The sequence below is a fragment of the Hyla sarda genome, chromosome 12 (genome assembly GCF_029499605.1).
Source record: "Hyla sarda isolate aHylSar1 chromosome 12, aHylSar1.hap1, whole genome shotgun sequence".
NCBI classification, from domain to species: domain Eukaryota; kingdom Metazoa; phylum Chordata; class Amphibia; order Anura; family Hylidae; genus Hyla; species Hyla sarda.
The window spans coordinates 20,055,452-20,070,772 of record NC_079200.1 but is presented as its reverse complement, the minus strand read 5'-3'; the positions used below and the strand labels follow the sequence as shown (position 1 = coordinate 20,070,772).

General features: G+C 46.2%; 1 protein-coding gene across 1 annotated transcript in view; it reads left to right on the top strand.

Annotated features, from left to right (window-relative positions):
* The window catches only part of LOC130296267 (NXPE family member 1-like), an 85,967-nt gene that overhangs the window by 46,448 nt on the left and 24,198 nt on the right, over window positions 1-15,321 (top strand). Inside the window, exons 5-6 of the mRNA XM_056547659.1 lie at window positions 12,033-12,049; window positions 13,877-14,078. Coding sequence (XP_056403634.1) covers window positions 12,033-12,049; window positions 13,877-14,078 — 219 coding nt within the window. The remainder of the gene's footprint in view (window positions 1-12,032; window positions 12,050-13,876; window positions 14,079-15,321) is intronic.

The following is a 15,321-nucleotide window of genomic DNA, read 5'->3' as shown; positions in this document are numbered from 1 at the left end:
GAAGTAATTTACAAATCTGTTTACCTTACTGGCACCAGTTGATAAAGAAATGTTTTCCACAGAAGTACCCCTTTAATATTTGTTCTGTATGTTTATATTGTTTTGCACTGTACCTTTAAGAAATGTACAGGAAATCTATTAGGAGGCATGATTCAGAGTACCCTATGTGACCCTGGATGCCCAATGGGGGGCTCCTCTAGTTAGGCCATATATAGTGTAGATGGGGAGGAGCTATTCAGAGTAGAAAGAGTTTAGGAGTTTGGTGAGTCTGTGTGCAGAGCTCAGTGTAAGCTGCAGTCAGTGTGGAAAAGTGACAGCAGGAGTATGAGGTGATTCAAGGCAAGCCTAAAATAAATCTTCAAGCAAGCGACCACACCATTCTGCAAGTGTTCCCAGCCCAGGAGTAGTCTGAAATTCCTATTTGTGAGCGTAATACCCGGTGAGTCGATGGGCCAAACAGTGATAGTTCATATCCTGGCAGTGTAGTGTTAATTGGACACATCAGAATACTAGTGAGGCCTTGGAATTAAGTCTAAAGTCCCAAGTAAAATACTACAAGTAACAGCAAGTCTACAGGACTCCCAAGGGTTACACTGCATCTCCTCTACTCTAATCTGCGCTGTGAGGATTGTAACATCTACTCCTGCCTCAATAAAGACAGCTATCTGTAACCTGGAATTGTTGTATTTATTATACCGCACCTGGCCCCGGAGAAGCTGTCCTAAGCTCGGACCGTGTAGGTTAACGGTGCCCTGGCATCACAAAATGATACAACTCACCACCCCAAGTCACGTACCATACCAAAGTCTAACTCCCCGTAACTGACACATATGGTTATTTATTGAATTTCAGGTTACATATTTTTTAAGCAAAGGGGGACAGCTGTGGCATTTACACCATCTCCAGGAGTCAATAATTTTCGGGGGGGGGGGGGTATTTGGGATGGTGGCTGGCCATAGCATAGATAGACTATCCCATGGTCAAGGAAGCCTCAGAGTGGAAAGAATTGGAGCTGGGGGCATGACAGGGATAGGGTATATCTATACTAATGGCAGTAAAGGGGTTGGAGCACTGACAGTGACATAATGCTAGGGGGAGGATAGGAGCAATTATAGGGCAGGACCGGAGAGGGGAGAACCTAATCTCTGAAGCAAAAAAAAGTGAAGCCAGGAGAAGAATATTCCTACCCACCTGCCCTATTTTTTGTTGGGTATTTTAGATTGGATTACTTGTCACAGCGGCGTTAGTTGGAGGGGATTGATGAGGTACTGTAATAGAGATTGGAAAGTTTTAAAGTATTTTTCAGGGGAGCTGGGAATGGTATGTGTTTTACAACATCTATATATGGTTATTTATTAGATTTTAGGTTGTATTTTTTAGTGATAAATTTGGATCCACTGTGCGAGAGACGCTGAACATTTTGAGTCCTACCTTGCCCGGATCCGCTGCGCCGTTCGCCCGTTATAGCTGGTTTTCGGTATATTCAAATTAGCTGCTAACTGGCACAGGCGGGGTTACTGCCTTCAACTGGCACTGTGACGTAACCGCCACCTGACCCGCAGCACCGCTGGCTAATGAATATTCATACGTTGTCTTATACTCTCTGTCTCATCTCTGCCGAGTCCTGGACGATACTGTGCATGCGCGGGATTTTCTACTATAACCGGAAGCGGTCTTCAGCATTGCTTCATTTGTCCGGAGCAGCGCTGAAGTAAGGGTGCATGCGCAGTATCGTCCAGGACTTGGCCAAGATGAGATAGAGAGTGTAAGACAATGTATGAATATTCATTAGCCAGCGGTGCTGCGGGCCGGGCGTCGGTTACGTCACAGTGCCAGTTGAAGGCAGTAACCCCGTCTATGCCAGTTAGCAGCTAATTTGTATATACCGAAAACCAGGTAGAACGGATGAACGGCGCAGCGGATCTGGGCAAGGTAGGACTCAAAATGTTCAGTGTCACCCGCACTATCCACAGGTACCTGTGGATAGTGCGGGACAAAACATGTGACAGTTTTCCTTTAATTGAGCTTTGTTCATGGTCATAAGATTTTTTATATTTTTTAAATCTGACTAGTAACTTGCCAGTTAAAAATGTATATACCTTATTAAGAAATTATAGCTCTACTTAAAGAGTACCTGTCATCAATCTATGTGTTCTAAACTAACTCAGATTATATTCACTAACTACTCCTAACACCCCTCCTGCCTTAAAAAAAATAATAATTCTGAGCTTTAAAAAGCTGTGTATCATACCTTCCTCCTTGCTCACATTGTGAGCTCCCAGCAGGAGAAAGTGGGCATTCCCCAGCAGGGGCGATGTTACTGAAGCCTGCAAGAGTTGTGACTTGCCGTGCCCTGCAAGCACTTGCTGAGTTTGGAATTCTGCAAGTCCGGGGGGAGACCAAATTAACTGATTGGGAACAGAAAAGAGCCACCTAGTGGCCATTTTTTCAATCACATTAAAAACATATGTGGTAACGGGGTATGATGAGGGCAGATGTTGTTACCCTAGGGGCAGATTGAATTCACCCTATGTATTTGTGATGCCAGGGCGTGGTTTAGCTTATAACCACCTGAAGGTATACCGCTGGATCCTGGGCTAGGCATGGGGGCAGACATGAAGCCAAGTTACGGATAACAGTAGCATTACTGAGGGTAGACAGATGGTAAAGTCTATACACTTCAGCCAGGGCCCACGGATGTGACCAGTGACCCAGAGACCTTGACAGTTGCTGACAGGAACTGACTTGACTGACAAAGCTATGATTATAGCTTACTTGCAATTGACTGTGGATGCAGACTTGACTTGAGGCCTCCTATGACTCTGGACACACACCTAGACTTGACTTGACTGAACTGGACCTCATCAACAAGAGCTCTAAGCTCCAAGAGAGCGAGCTAGCTCCACCCAGGGTGTATAAGGGGGAGACTAGCAGGGAGCCCATAGGTCACCCCTGGGATCACCTGGTCACTGGTACCTTTCACCAATCGCATGGTACATTTCTTAAAGCAACAACACATGATATATTATAATACATAGCAAAACATATATACAGGGGAGAAACAAGCACAAGGGGCCCAGGGGACACTGAAGGGAGGCTACCGGACAGGGCAGTAACAGTATGGGGTAACACCTTCTGTACTTGGCCACCACAAACTCACCCTCTTAAATACAGTCATCCTCGATGCCCAGTCCTGGAGGGTGGATGACCGAAGTGGCCACTGGGGACCTAGTGACAGTTCCTGGGGCATTATGCAAAATGTCCTTCACAGGTCTGGTTATGAAAAGCAAGACAGGGGCGAGTCCATGTAGCTCTTGTAAATGTCCATACAGGCTTCTATATTTTAGGGCAATAAACATGTGGGGATAACGGACCTTGTAACTGCTTTAGTAATACATTTAAGACACTAATACACATAAGTTGCGGTTTGGGCTGCCGGAGGCTATCTTCCCAATGCTTTGGCTGCTGGGGCCCTTCGGTTTTCAACACTTCTCCCCAGAACTCAACATACATTGTTATTCAACAGTGTTACCATTACATATTGTACTCTGTCTCTATACATGCTTTTACCGTAGAGTAAGCTGTACACGTGGACAGTAGTGTTGCTCGCGAATATTCGCAATGCAAATTTTATTCACGAATATCGCATGTTCGCGAATTCGCGAATATAGCACTATATATTCGCAATTACGAATATATATATATTTTTTACTTTCACAGTACACATCACAGTGATCATCCCTCTCTGCTTCCAGCTTGTGTGGTGTAAAGAAGGCTCTAATACTACTGTGTGAGACTGACGTGCGAATTTTCACATATGCAAATTTAGGTATATGCTTATTTTTGCGCATATGCAAATTTTCGCATATGCGAAAATAAAAGCGAATATTACAAATATACAAATATTAGACATATCTATCTATCTATCTATATATGTATACATTGAAGACTTGTGGATGGGGACTACAAATGATGTTACAGTCCTGACTTAGACATTTACATGTGTGTGGACTATTTTGATTATGTATGGACTAACGATGTGTGGTACAACTTTACACATTATTTTGTAACTTACTTACTCTTACTCTTTGTACCCTGCGGGAATTTGTCCTTGTGTCGACAGTTGGGACCTGTGCAACACCACTTTGGGGGAATCTGGAACTCTTGTGTCTTCTGGAGCTCTTGGAATCTTTGCTAATTCCTCCTCGATGAACTCAAGAGCAGGTATTGGTCCAGGGCTGGCGGGACCCAGAGTCGCTGGTGTCCGCACTGGAGAGGCTAGAGATGGAGTTGGTACTCTAGAGACCGGTGTATAGGCCCAAGCCAATGGTGACAAGACTGGGACAGGTATAGAGACTAGAGTAGGTTGAACCAACCCTGGTGCTGGTGAGACACAGAAGACCGCAGGCTGGGTTGAAGAAAACATGGGGTAATCCATGGATGGGTGGTTTCCCTTGCCTGGAAGTACTCTCTCGCAGGTCTGACAGCTGGAGGAGGTGATGCTGGGAGCACTGGTAGATATTCTTTCAGACAAAACTTGATTCAGTTTCGGTGAACAACTTGCGGCTCGTACCCAGGCTTTTGTACTTTGTATACATCAGATTCCGGATAGTGTATGGCTGTCCTAGTGTACGGTTCCGTCTCCGAGATAGAGTCTAACTTGTGGGTCCTTGGAAACTTCCGCAGCCAGACTTTATCGCCCAATTGAAGTGGTTTGGCGGAGGCATGACGGTTATAGTCCTCTTGTCTCTGCTGGGCCTTGCCCGTCTTCTTGCTGACAATTTCTTTGGCCTCTTGGATTCTTCTCTGGTTGGCAGAGACCCACTTCAGAGAGGCAGCTGCCCATGTTGCCCATCATCGGGTAGAAAAGGGTGTATCCCGTAGAACAGTGGACTGTGTTCTTATAGATCTTCAATAGTTTGGGCAACAGTCGGGCCACTCTTCCTGTCTTGACACAGAAGCTGCTTGCAACATGTGGATAAAGACTTGATTGATGCCCTCACAGAGCCTGTTCCCCTGGGGGTGATAAGCTGTAGTCCGGAGTTTCTTGCATGCATGGAATTGACACAGCTCTTGGAAGAGTTGGGCTTTGAAAGCCATTCCACGGTCCAATAGGACAGACTACGAGCACCCATGGGTTTGCACCCAATTGGAGTAGAACATCTGGACCGCTGTCTTGGCTATGAGATCTTTAACGGGGACAACGACAACCCGTTTAGAGTAGTGATCCACCATGGTGAGAGTATGAGTGTACCTGGACCAATAGGAGACAATTTGACACGGTATAGCATGACCAACGGGTTAGTCCTTTCAATTTGGATGGATTAAAGGGGTGCTCTTGTGTCTTTGCGCACGTTCTTGGTGCCGTTACAGACAACACATTCGCTGCACCATTTCTCAATGTCACTCTGCATTCCGATCCAATAGAATCTTCGCCTGACAGTAGCTTCGGTCTTGTGGACTCCAAAGTGTCCTGATTGATCACGGTATGCATTGAGGACCATCGGCGCATCTCTTCGGGGAACCAGAATCTGATGAAGTTGATTACCAGAGACTGGATCCAAATAATTTCGGTACAACAGTCCTTTCTGCACGAACAGTCGCTTCCACAGATGTTTCAGCTCAGAGTCACAGAGGGCCCGGCAAAGACGGGTTGGTACCTTTTTTGCCAGAAGGTAATCCAACAGATCCCCCCATGACTCGACTTACGCCTTGAAGAGTCTTCCATGTGTATACGTCTTCTTTAACCTTTTCGTACCTGGGTTCACCGTCCATGAGGGTGGTCACAACATTCTGGTTCACGAACCGTTGGTAGAATGGGGGCATCTCCATGTCTTCCCATATGTCTTCGACAGGGGGTTCTTCACCGGGGGTCATCCTAGACAGTACATCAGCATTGATATTCAACTTGCTGCTTTTGTACTTGATGGGGAAACTGTAATTGGCTAATCTTGAAGCCTTGGCAGATAGTCTTTGAACTTTTTGGTCACGGCCCACACCAGGACAAGAAGTTTCCAATTTGAATGAGCTTTAATTTGCATCGTTCTTCTCTGCTCCTCGCAGGTTACGACTGGCATAGGCAATTACTTGCTCTTGCCCTTCCTGGACTTGGGAGAGGACAGCTCCCAGACCTTCAAAATGGGTATCAGTGTACAGCCGGACCAGCTGGCTGTAGTCTGGATACGCCAAGATGGGTGGTTCTGTCAGCAGATATTTGAGAGCTCGGAACGCCGTATCTTGCTCTTCGGCCCATTCAACAGGTAGTCTTCCATAGCAGTTCTCCTTTGCTGTACCCGGTAAGAGATCTGTGAGGGGTTCTGCAATCTGGGTGAAGTGGGAAATGAAATGGCGGTAGTAGCCGGCAAACCCCAGGAAGCTCCTGACATCTTTCACCATGTGCGGGGTTGGCCAGCTCTTGACAACTTCCACCTTTTCAGAATTAGGCTGGACTCCCTCTGCACTGACAACATGACCCAAGTAGTGGACCTGAGGTTTGAGCAAGTGACACATTGATGGTTTGATCTTCAGCCCATGCTTGATCAGGACTTGGAAGACGTCTGACAGGTGGCTAAGGTGTTCCTGGTAGGACTTGGAATACACAATGAAATCATCCAGGTACAATAGGACACTTTGAAAATTCAGATGGCCCAAGCACCTTTCCAGCAGACGCTGGAACATAGCAGGGGCATTGCACAGCCCAAATGGCATACTTTTAAACTCGAACAATCCCATGGGTGTCACGAAGGCGGTCTTTTCCCGATCATCGACGGCCATGGGTACTTGCCAATAGCCACTGGTTAAGTCCAGGGTGGAGTAGTAAGCAGCCGGCCTGATGGCGGTGAGTGACTCCTCAATCCTTAGCAATGGATAAGCGTCCTTGTGTGTGACATTGTTCAATTTCCTGTAGTCGACACAGAAGCGAATGGTTCCGTCCTTTTTCTTGACTAGGACAAGTGGCGCTGCCCAGGGCCTCTGACTTTCCTGGATTACGTCTGCCTCTTTCATGTCGGCCAGCATCTTCTTGACAGTCTGATACATGCTGGGCGCGACCGGACAGGGTCTTTCCTTGATAGGTGGGCTGTCACCTGTGGGGATCCGGTGCGGAATCATTGAAGTCTGCTCGAAGTTTGTGGGGTGCTTGCTGAAAGCCTCATGGTACCTCTTGGAAACATTGATGATTCCATTGACATGGTCCCTTGGGGTAGTGTCGTCTCCAACCTGGCGTTGCACCCACCAGGGCTCTGGAGGGCTCACACGGGATCCTTCGACCACTTGAGCTGTACACTGTCAGACCACCAGACATTCCGTCACAATGTCTTTTAACTTTATGAGGCTACAGGAGTGTATTTGAACAAGACAGTAGCAGAATCAGACAGGTTTACTAACCGCACAGGGAATCTCCCATTGGTGACAGTGACAAGGCTTCTCGCAGCTCGAACAAGAGGATGATCTTCCAATTGCATAGGTTCCAGCAGGGCCTGATGTCTAGAACTCGTACTCTGCAGATTTCACCTTGCTTGTTGGCAAACTTCTGCTCCGCCTGTAGAACTTTCAAGTGGTGCTGCGCAGCCCGCTGGCCTGAAGGGGACATATGGGGAAGAGAGGCATGCTAGGCATCTAACACTGTAGTGAAAAAATTCTTCATAATGTTAATCCCCAATATAAACTCAGCAGACCCCTTATCGGTCACATTAGTTACAATCACTCCCTGCCCGCTAAGTACATGTTCTCCCAACTGAATGGTTGGCTCCCAGTATCCATGTCTGGGAACTGGTTGCCCATTATCCGCAACTACTTGGAAGAAAGCTGATAGAAAACACTTTTAGGTCTAGTAGACACTTGTGACCCTGTATTAATCAATGCCTCCAACAGTACATATTCTACAATAACTTTTACATAGGGGAAGGAGGCGACATAAAGTGAGAGTCTGGACTTGGACCTGATGACCGTTTTCCTGAGGGTCGGTCCGCGACCTCAGGGGAAATCCGTTTAAATCCAAGCACTGCATTTTCCAATGTCCTGACTTAGTACAGTAAGTGCAAAATGGTCCTTGAGTCCCCGGGGGTCTATTGGGCAGAGGATTGCGGTATTTGAAATTGTGGTGAGCAGGATCAAGGGCAGGTTTCCTAGGCAGGGGCGGTTCAAGGTTAGGTGAAGCGGCCCGGGTGGCATGCTCCTTCACAGCCTTAGTCAGTTGTTCAATGTCCTGCCTAACACTCTGTAAATCTGAGGCTGCTGTAACTTGCAAAGCAGGTGACACTGGGGCGGGAGCTGGTGATGGTGGGGATATAGGTCTGGCTACCACCCCTAGTGGCTCTTGACAGGTGAAAAAATCTTCCTCTAACTCAGTCCTGGACTCAATCACTTGAATTGGAAATGACAAGTTGGGGTTTTAGACCGCTAAGATTCTAAACTGGGCTTTGTCCCACTGAGCCCCATCAATAAATCTGTCAATTAACATCTTGTTGCCCTGCTCAGGTATTATACCATCTAATTTTTGGAAATGGGTCGGCAGACAAGAACCATTTGGCCCATCTAGTCTGCCCAATAATCTGAATCCTATCAATAGTCCCTGGTCCTATCTTATATGAAGGATAGCCTATCCCATGCATGTTTAAACTCCTTTACTGTATTTGCAGCGACCACTTCTGCAGGAAGGCTATTCCATGCATCCACTACTCTCTCAGTAAAGTAATACTTCCTGATATTACTGCAGAAACCTTTTCCCCTCTAATTTAAAACTATGTCCTCTTGTGGTAGTTTTTCTTCTTTTAAATCTCCTCTCCTCCTTTACCGTGTTGATTCCCTTTATGTATTTAAAAGTCTCTATCATATCCCCTCTGTCTCTTCTTTCTTCCAAGCTATACATGTTAAGGTCCTTTAACCTTTCCTGGTAAGTTTTATCCTGCAATCCATGTACTAGTTTAGTATCTTCTCTGAACTCTCTCTAGAGAATCTATATCCTTCTGGAGATACGGCCTCCAGTACTGCGCACAATACTCCAAGTGAGGTCTCACCAGTGTTCTGTACAGCGGCATGAGCACTTCTCTCTCTCTCTCTCTCTCTCTCTCTACTGCTTATACCTCTCCCTATACATCCAAGCATTCTGCTAGTGTTTCCTGCTGCTCTATGACATTGTCTTCCTACCTTTAAGTCTTCTGAAATAATTACTCCTAAATCCCTCTCCTCAGATACTGAGGTCAGGACTGTGTCAAATATTCAAAATTCTGCCCAAGGGTTTTTACACCTCAGGTGCATTATCTTGCACTTATCCACATAAAATTTCATTTGCCAGAGTTCTGACCATTCTTCTAGTTTTCCTAAATCCTTTTCCATTTGGCGTATCCCTCCAGGAATTATCAACCTTACCATCGAGACCTTTTGCGATATCACTAATGAAGAAATTAAACAAAATTGGTCCCAGTGCAGATATGTGAGGTTCCCACTGGTGACAAGACCTCGCTCTGAATATTCTCCATTGACTACAACCCTCTGTTGTCTGTCACTCAGCCACTGTCTAATCCACTCAACAATATGGGAGTCCAAGCTCAATGACTGTAGTTTAATGATAAGTCTTCTATGTGGGACAGTGTCAAAACCTTACTAAAATCTAGATATGCGATGTCTACTGCCCCTCCGCCATCTATTATTTTAGTCACCCAGTCAAAAAAATCAATAAGATTTGTTTGACACGATCTCCCTGAAGTAAACCCATGTTGTTTTTCATCTTGCAATCCACGGGATTTTAAGATGTTTCACAATCCTTTTCTTTAGTAGGCATCTAGGGCATCTGGGGCCTCTAGAGCATTCTATATGGCAACAGCATATGCTCTCACTGTCTCACCTGGTTTCTGTCGCCTTTCATACAGCCGGAGATGTACCTCTGATGGAGAATGTGACTCAAACACCTGGTACAGTCCTTCAAAGATCTGCTCTACAGTTGCCTTCTCTGAGGCTGGCCAGGTGAGGACTTCCTCTAAAGCAGGTCCCTGGAGTTGTCCTGTGAGCAATTGCACCTGTTGGTTAGGAGAAAAAGAGTAAATGACAAACAAACACTGGATCCTCTCTTTGAAATCCCTCAAGGTGAAGGGGTTTCCACTGTAGGTAGGGAGGACAGGGTTCCCCATGAATACCATATGCTGGAACACCAGGACTGTTGATGTTGACTGCAGGCAGGGCTGGCATGATCCTGTCAGCTGGGGCAGGTTATGACCTTGCTGCTGGAGATGAAGGGGCACTGTTGCCTGGTTGATCTGGAGAGCTGGGTTCTAACATCCTGTTGAATTTTGAGTGCGCTGTCGCTTTAAAGGAAATATGGTGCTTTTCCCTTTAAGATGATTGCTGAAGTGCTGCAGCGGCTTGGACTTGGCTAATGGGGGTACCGTAATGGATGTTCCCCCTCTATGTTGCAGGCACCCTGTTGTAAATAGTCTTGCGACCAGACTTGCAGGTACTGATGAGTTAATGCTAACAGGTACTGAAACCAGAGACTTAATACTGACAATCGTTTGTGTTTGCAGAGTCTGAGCTGCAGCGGGTGCTTGAAAGATAATAGCAGAGCCGGACGCAGCAGCCGGAAACTCCAATATGGCTGTGCCCAGGAAACTTCCTGTTTTGGTCCGGTCGTCAAAGTCTTCGCCCGTGCAACATAGGGCGGCTCTCTGGTTCCTCCTCGCAGTGCTGAAGAAGCGTCTGACGGGACTGACTTGACGGGGCGGAGCTGCGTTCGCTCACATGCACGGGAAACACCGGATCATGTTAACCCTTTCAGGTACCTACTCTCCACAATCCACGATGGCAAATAACAGTCTTTTCTTCACCTCTCCCTCTATTTCACAAGTGCCTTGGGTAAAACACTTTCCACTGAAAGTTCCGTACACTTTCTGGTGCAAACTTTATTCGCATCGGCATGCGATTTTCTGACAACACTGGACACAGTTCAGACTGGGGGGGAAGGACTTGTCGCATAAGGCGCACACCCATATCCTGTTCGTGACGCTAAAAGTTGTGGTAACGGGGTGTGATGAGGGCAGATGTTGTTACCCTAGGTGCAGATGGAATTAACCCCTTGTATTTGTGATGCCAGGGCGTAGTTTATCCTCGATAACACCCGAAGGTATACCACTAGATCCTGGGCTAGGCACGGGGGCAATAATGACTTTGACGCAAAGTTGAAGATAACGGTAGCTTTACTGAGGGTAGACAGATGGTAAAGTCTATACAGTTCAGTCGGGGCCCACGGAAGTGACCAGTGACTCAGAGACCTAAAGGGCTTGCTGGGACTTGTAGTAGGACTGTACAATATAATGCAGGCCATGCTGACTTGACAGTTGCTGACAGGGACTGACTTGACTGATGACTGACAAAGTTATGATTGTAACTTACTTGCAATTGACTGTGGCTGCAGGACTTGACTTGAGGCCTCCAATGACTCTGGACACACAACTAGACTTGACTTGACTGAACCTCAGCAACAAGAGCTTTAAGCTCCAAGAGAGCGAGCTAGCTCCTCCCAGGGCTTATATGTGGGAGACTAGCAGGGAGCCCATAGGTCACCCCTGGGATCACCTGGTAACTGGTACCTGCTGGGTAGCAATCACATGGTACATTTCTTAAAGCAATAACACATTATATATTATAATACATAGCAAAACATATATACAGGGGGGAAACAAGTACAGGGGGCCCAGGGGACACTGATGGGAGGCTGCCGGACAGGGCAGCAAGGGTATGGGGTAACACCTCCCTTACTTGGCCACCCCACATATAAAGGTTGAGAATTTTAAAAGCAAGTAAATCGCAAAGTGTCTTATAATAACATGTGGTGTCCCGCTCCCGCATCTGATGCAGTACCTGTATGTTGTTGGGTCCCCATAGCCAGAGTCCATAGGACTTAGGGAGCCCTGTAGTATAGTTTACCCCTGGTCGCCTCTATTACAACTCAGGTATCCTAGAATTCTATTTGGTTATTGTAAATAGAGATAAATAAATGTAAATAAATAGTTAATTACCTGTTTCTATTGGCGCTGCAGGACCTTCGGGTCATGTGGTGCGTTCCAAGCCTCACTCTGGATGCGTTCCTGGCCTCACTTTGGTATTTCTAGCCTCGTTTTAGTATTATTATGTGTATAGGCCCTGTGACGTAAGCAATCCCATCTCACCATGTAATGGTGAATGGCAGATGTGCGGACCAATCAGATTCGCCCCGCCCCCTACCCATATAAGGGTGCGGCGGCCATCTTTTCGCTCTCTTGTTCCTGGCTGCCAGTCAAGCACCATCTCTCTTGGACCTGTACAGCAGCTGTCGCAGTGAGTTAGGCCCGAGCCTTGCGGCAACGGCCGGATCATTCCTATAATAGTGTGTCAATTCCCAAACACTCTGCAGCATCACCGGACCTAATAATTCCCCTAAATCCGGACAGATCTGCAAATCTTTTCCTCAAACTACAAAGACTTTATTTATAACTGGGTCAACTACAACTGCCAGTCACTATGCATCTTCAGGACTGTTATATGAGACTGTTACTGTGCCTTGGATGTGTAACAAGCACTTTGAGTAAAAGAAGTTCAAGTTCAATCTACTTGTGGACCTTCAGTTATTTCATGCACCTATCTTTCCTGGGTAGGGCGGCGATAGGCCGGAGCATAGCCTCAGCATAATAGCCCTCAGCCTGGCGTTACGAACTTTAAGGTTAACATTAACCCCTTACATACCAGTACCATACCACCACTACCATACACCCCCAAAGGGCTACCAAAAAAAAATAAGGAACAATATATTAAAAGTTTAGTTTGGTGACAAGCACTCTTTAAAGACTAAAATATTTGATGTGACTACAGTTTAGGACTATTCCTAGTTTTAATGTCTTCTAAAAACATGCTTGAAAGGCCTGGAGGAAAACATTAAAAACCTTCTTAGTTAACCCCTGATGCCACTGATCTTCAGTTGCCAGTCTTGTTGCACAATGTTTGTTGTATTTAGGGTCGGAGCTTGCATTGTCCACTCCATAGCGGGACATCATAGTCGGGACACCATAGCAGTTGCTGTTTGGCTAAGCTTGCAATATACCGTATTTTTCGCCCTATAGGACGCACCGGCATATAAGACACACCCTATTTTAAAGGTGAAAAATCTAGAAAAAAAAGATTCTGCACTCAACAGTGATCTTCAACCTGCGGACCTCCAGATGTTACAAAACTACAACTCCCACAGGTTGAAGACCACTGGACAGGAGGTAGTACTCACCTGTTACCGCTGCCCTGGATGTTGCTCCATCGCTGTCGCCGCGTCCCCGGGGTGTCCCCGACGCTCCGGACGTCTTCTTCCCCGGGATCCACGCTCTCCGTCGCCATCATCACGTCGCTACGCACGCTGCTCCTATTGGATGATGGGACTTCATGCCCGGAGCAGACACCGAGGAAGCAGGTAAGGTCCCTCCCGGTGTCCTGTAAGCTGTTTGGGCCGCCGCGATTTCACTGCGGCGTTCACGAACATCCCGACTGAACAGCCGGGTTAGTGTTATTTTCGCTTTAGACGCGGCGGTCAGCTTTGATCGCCGCGTCTGAAGGGTTAATACAGGGCATCACTGCGATCGGTGATGTCCTGTATTAGCCGTGGGTCCCAGGCGCTGATGGCCGCAGGGACCGCCGCGATAGGGGTGTATTCGCCGTATAAGACGCACCAACTTTCCCCCCCCCAGTTTTGGAGAAGAAAAAGTGCGTCTTATACAGCGAAAAATACAGTACAACCCTAAATACTCCTTTAATCTTAAAATTGTATGGGGGAGCACTGTTTTTGCTGATAATTTTCCATCTTCAACTATGACTTCTAGAAATAATACTACAATTTATTGTTTTAGGTCATTTTATCAAAGAGACTGCTAAATGCCAGACAGGGCTCTATCCTCCCTTTCCAAGTGGATATTTCCTGCAAAACCAGTGGTTTCCAATATATTGTAACTTGTCCAATTTTGAGCCCTTGATTCATATGGACAAATATCTGGCTGGCAAACGGATATATCTGATGGGAGATTCAACGATTCGTCAATGGATAGAGTACTTCACAAAAGTCAAAAAGTGTATGTATGTATAAATGTATGTATATCAATAACCACTCTTCTATTTTTAATCATCCAATAATAGTGCATAGCCCAAAGAACCTGGTCTCACTCAGAAGTTGACCTGAAATGAGGTTTGCTGAACAGAACTTTGCAGACCTGGTAATGCCGCTATTAGAGGAGAAGAGATGGGGAACAAAGGGCGTTTTGGAACCATTTCAGTTTAGGATGATGAAGTAGGAACAATGAGATGAAATCAGGGTAGCCCAGAAAACTTTGCAGCTAGCAGCAAGATCACATGACCACAGGTTAGTCAATCATTGCTTGTATACAGCTGTCACACCAGGAGAAATCTTAGGGGTGGGTCTAAGAGACTGATAAAACCCTATGCACTGCATTGCATCCGCCATTTTGGAGAGAAAGCAGACAAGTGAGTAGTGCACAAAAGAACTCACAGTAGACCTACTGATCCCAGAAAGCTTTCACAATACAATATAAAGCAATTTTATCAAAGCATTGTGCAATGGGCTCACCTTAAAAGGGAACTCTGGTACCCAATTCTCATCCCCTATTTACAGGATAGAGGATACGTATCTGATCTCAGGGGGGTCTGACCCCTGGCATCCCCCACGATCTCCTGCCCGGTGCTCTGACTTTCCTCATGCACGTAGTGATGGTCGATATGCTCCCTCCAAGCATCTCTATGGTAGAGCCAGTAATACTCGAGTACAGTGGTGCATACACAGTGCATGCAGTGGTGGTGTTGATCACCACTGCTCCGTGCACATGCAGAGCAGGTGTTTTGAATAAAAAATCTACAGAACAGCGGGGTGCCAAGCAGGAGATCATAGTGGGTCCCAGTGTTTGGAACCTGTGAGGGCCTGCTGTTAAGGTAATTTTTTCCTTTTTAAACCAAAAACTGTGCTAGGACATATCTTATAGGGGTTATACAGGATTTAAAACTGTCTCCAGGTTGTGTGTGGTATTGCAAATCTGTTCCATTGTAATGAATGGAGCAAAGTTGTAATAATCATACACAACCTGGGGACAGATGTGGAGCTGTTTTTAGAAGAAATCAGCTCTGTTTTTCTAAACCTGTATAACCCCTTTACCCCTTGAGGATGCAGGAATATTCTATTTTAACATTTTAGTTTTTTCCTCCTGACCTTCTAATAATCCTAACGCTTTCAATTTTCACCTACAGACCCATATGAGGGCTTGTTTTTCTTGCCGAAAAAAAAAAAAACTGAAAAACAAAACAACG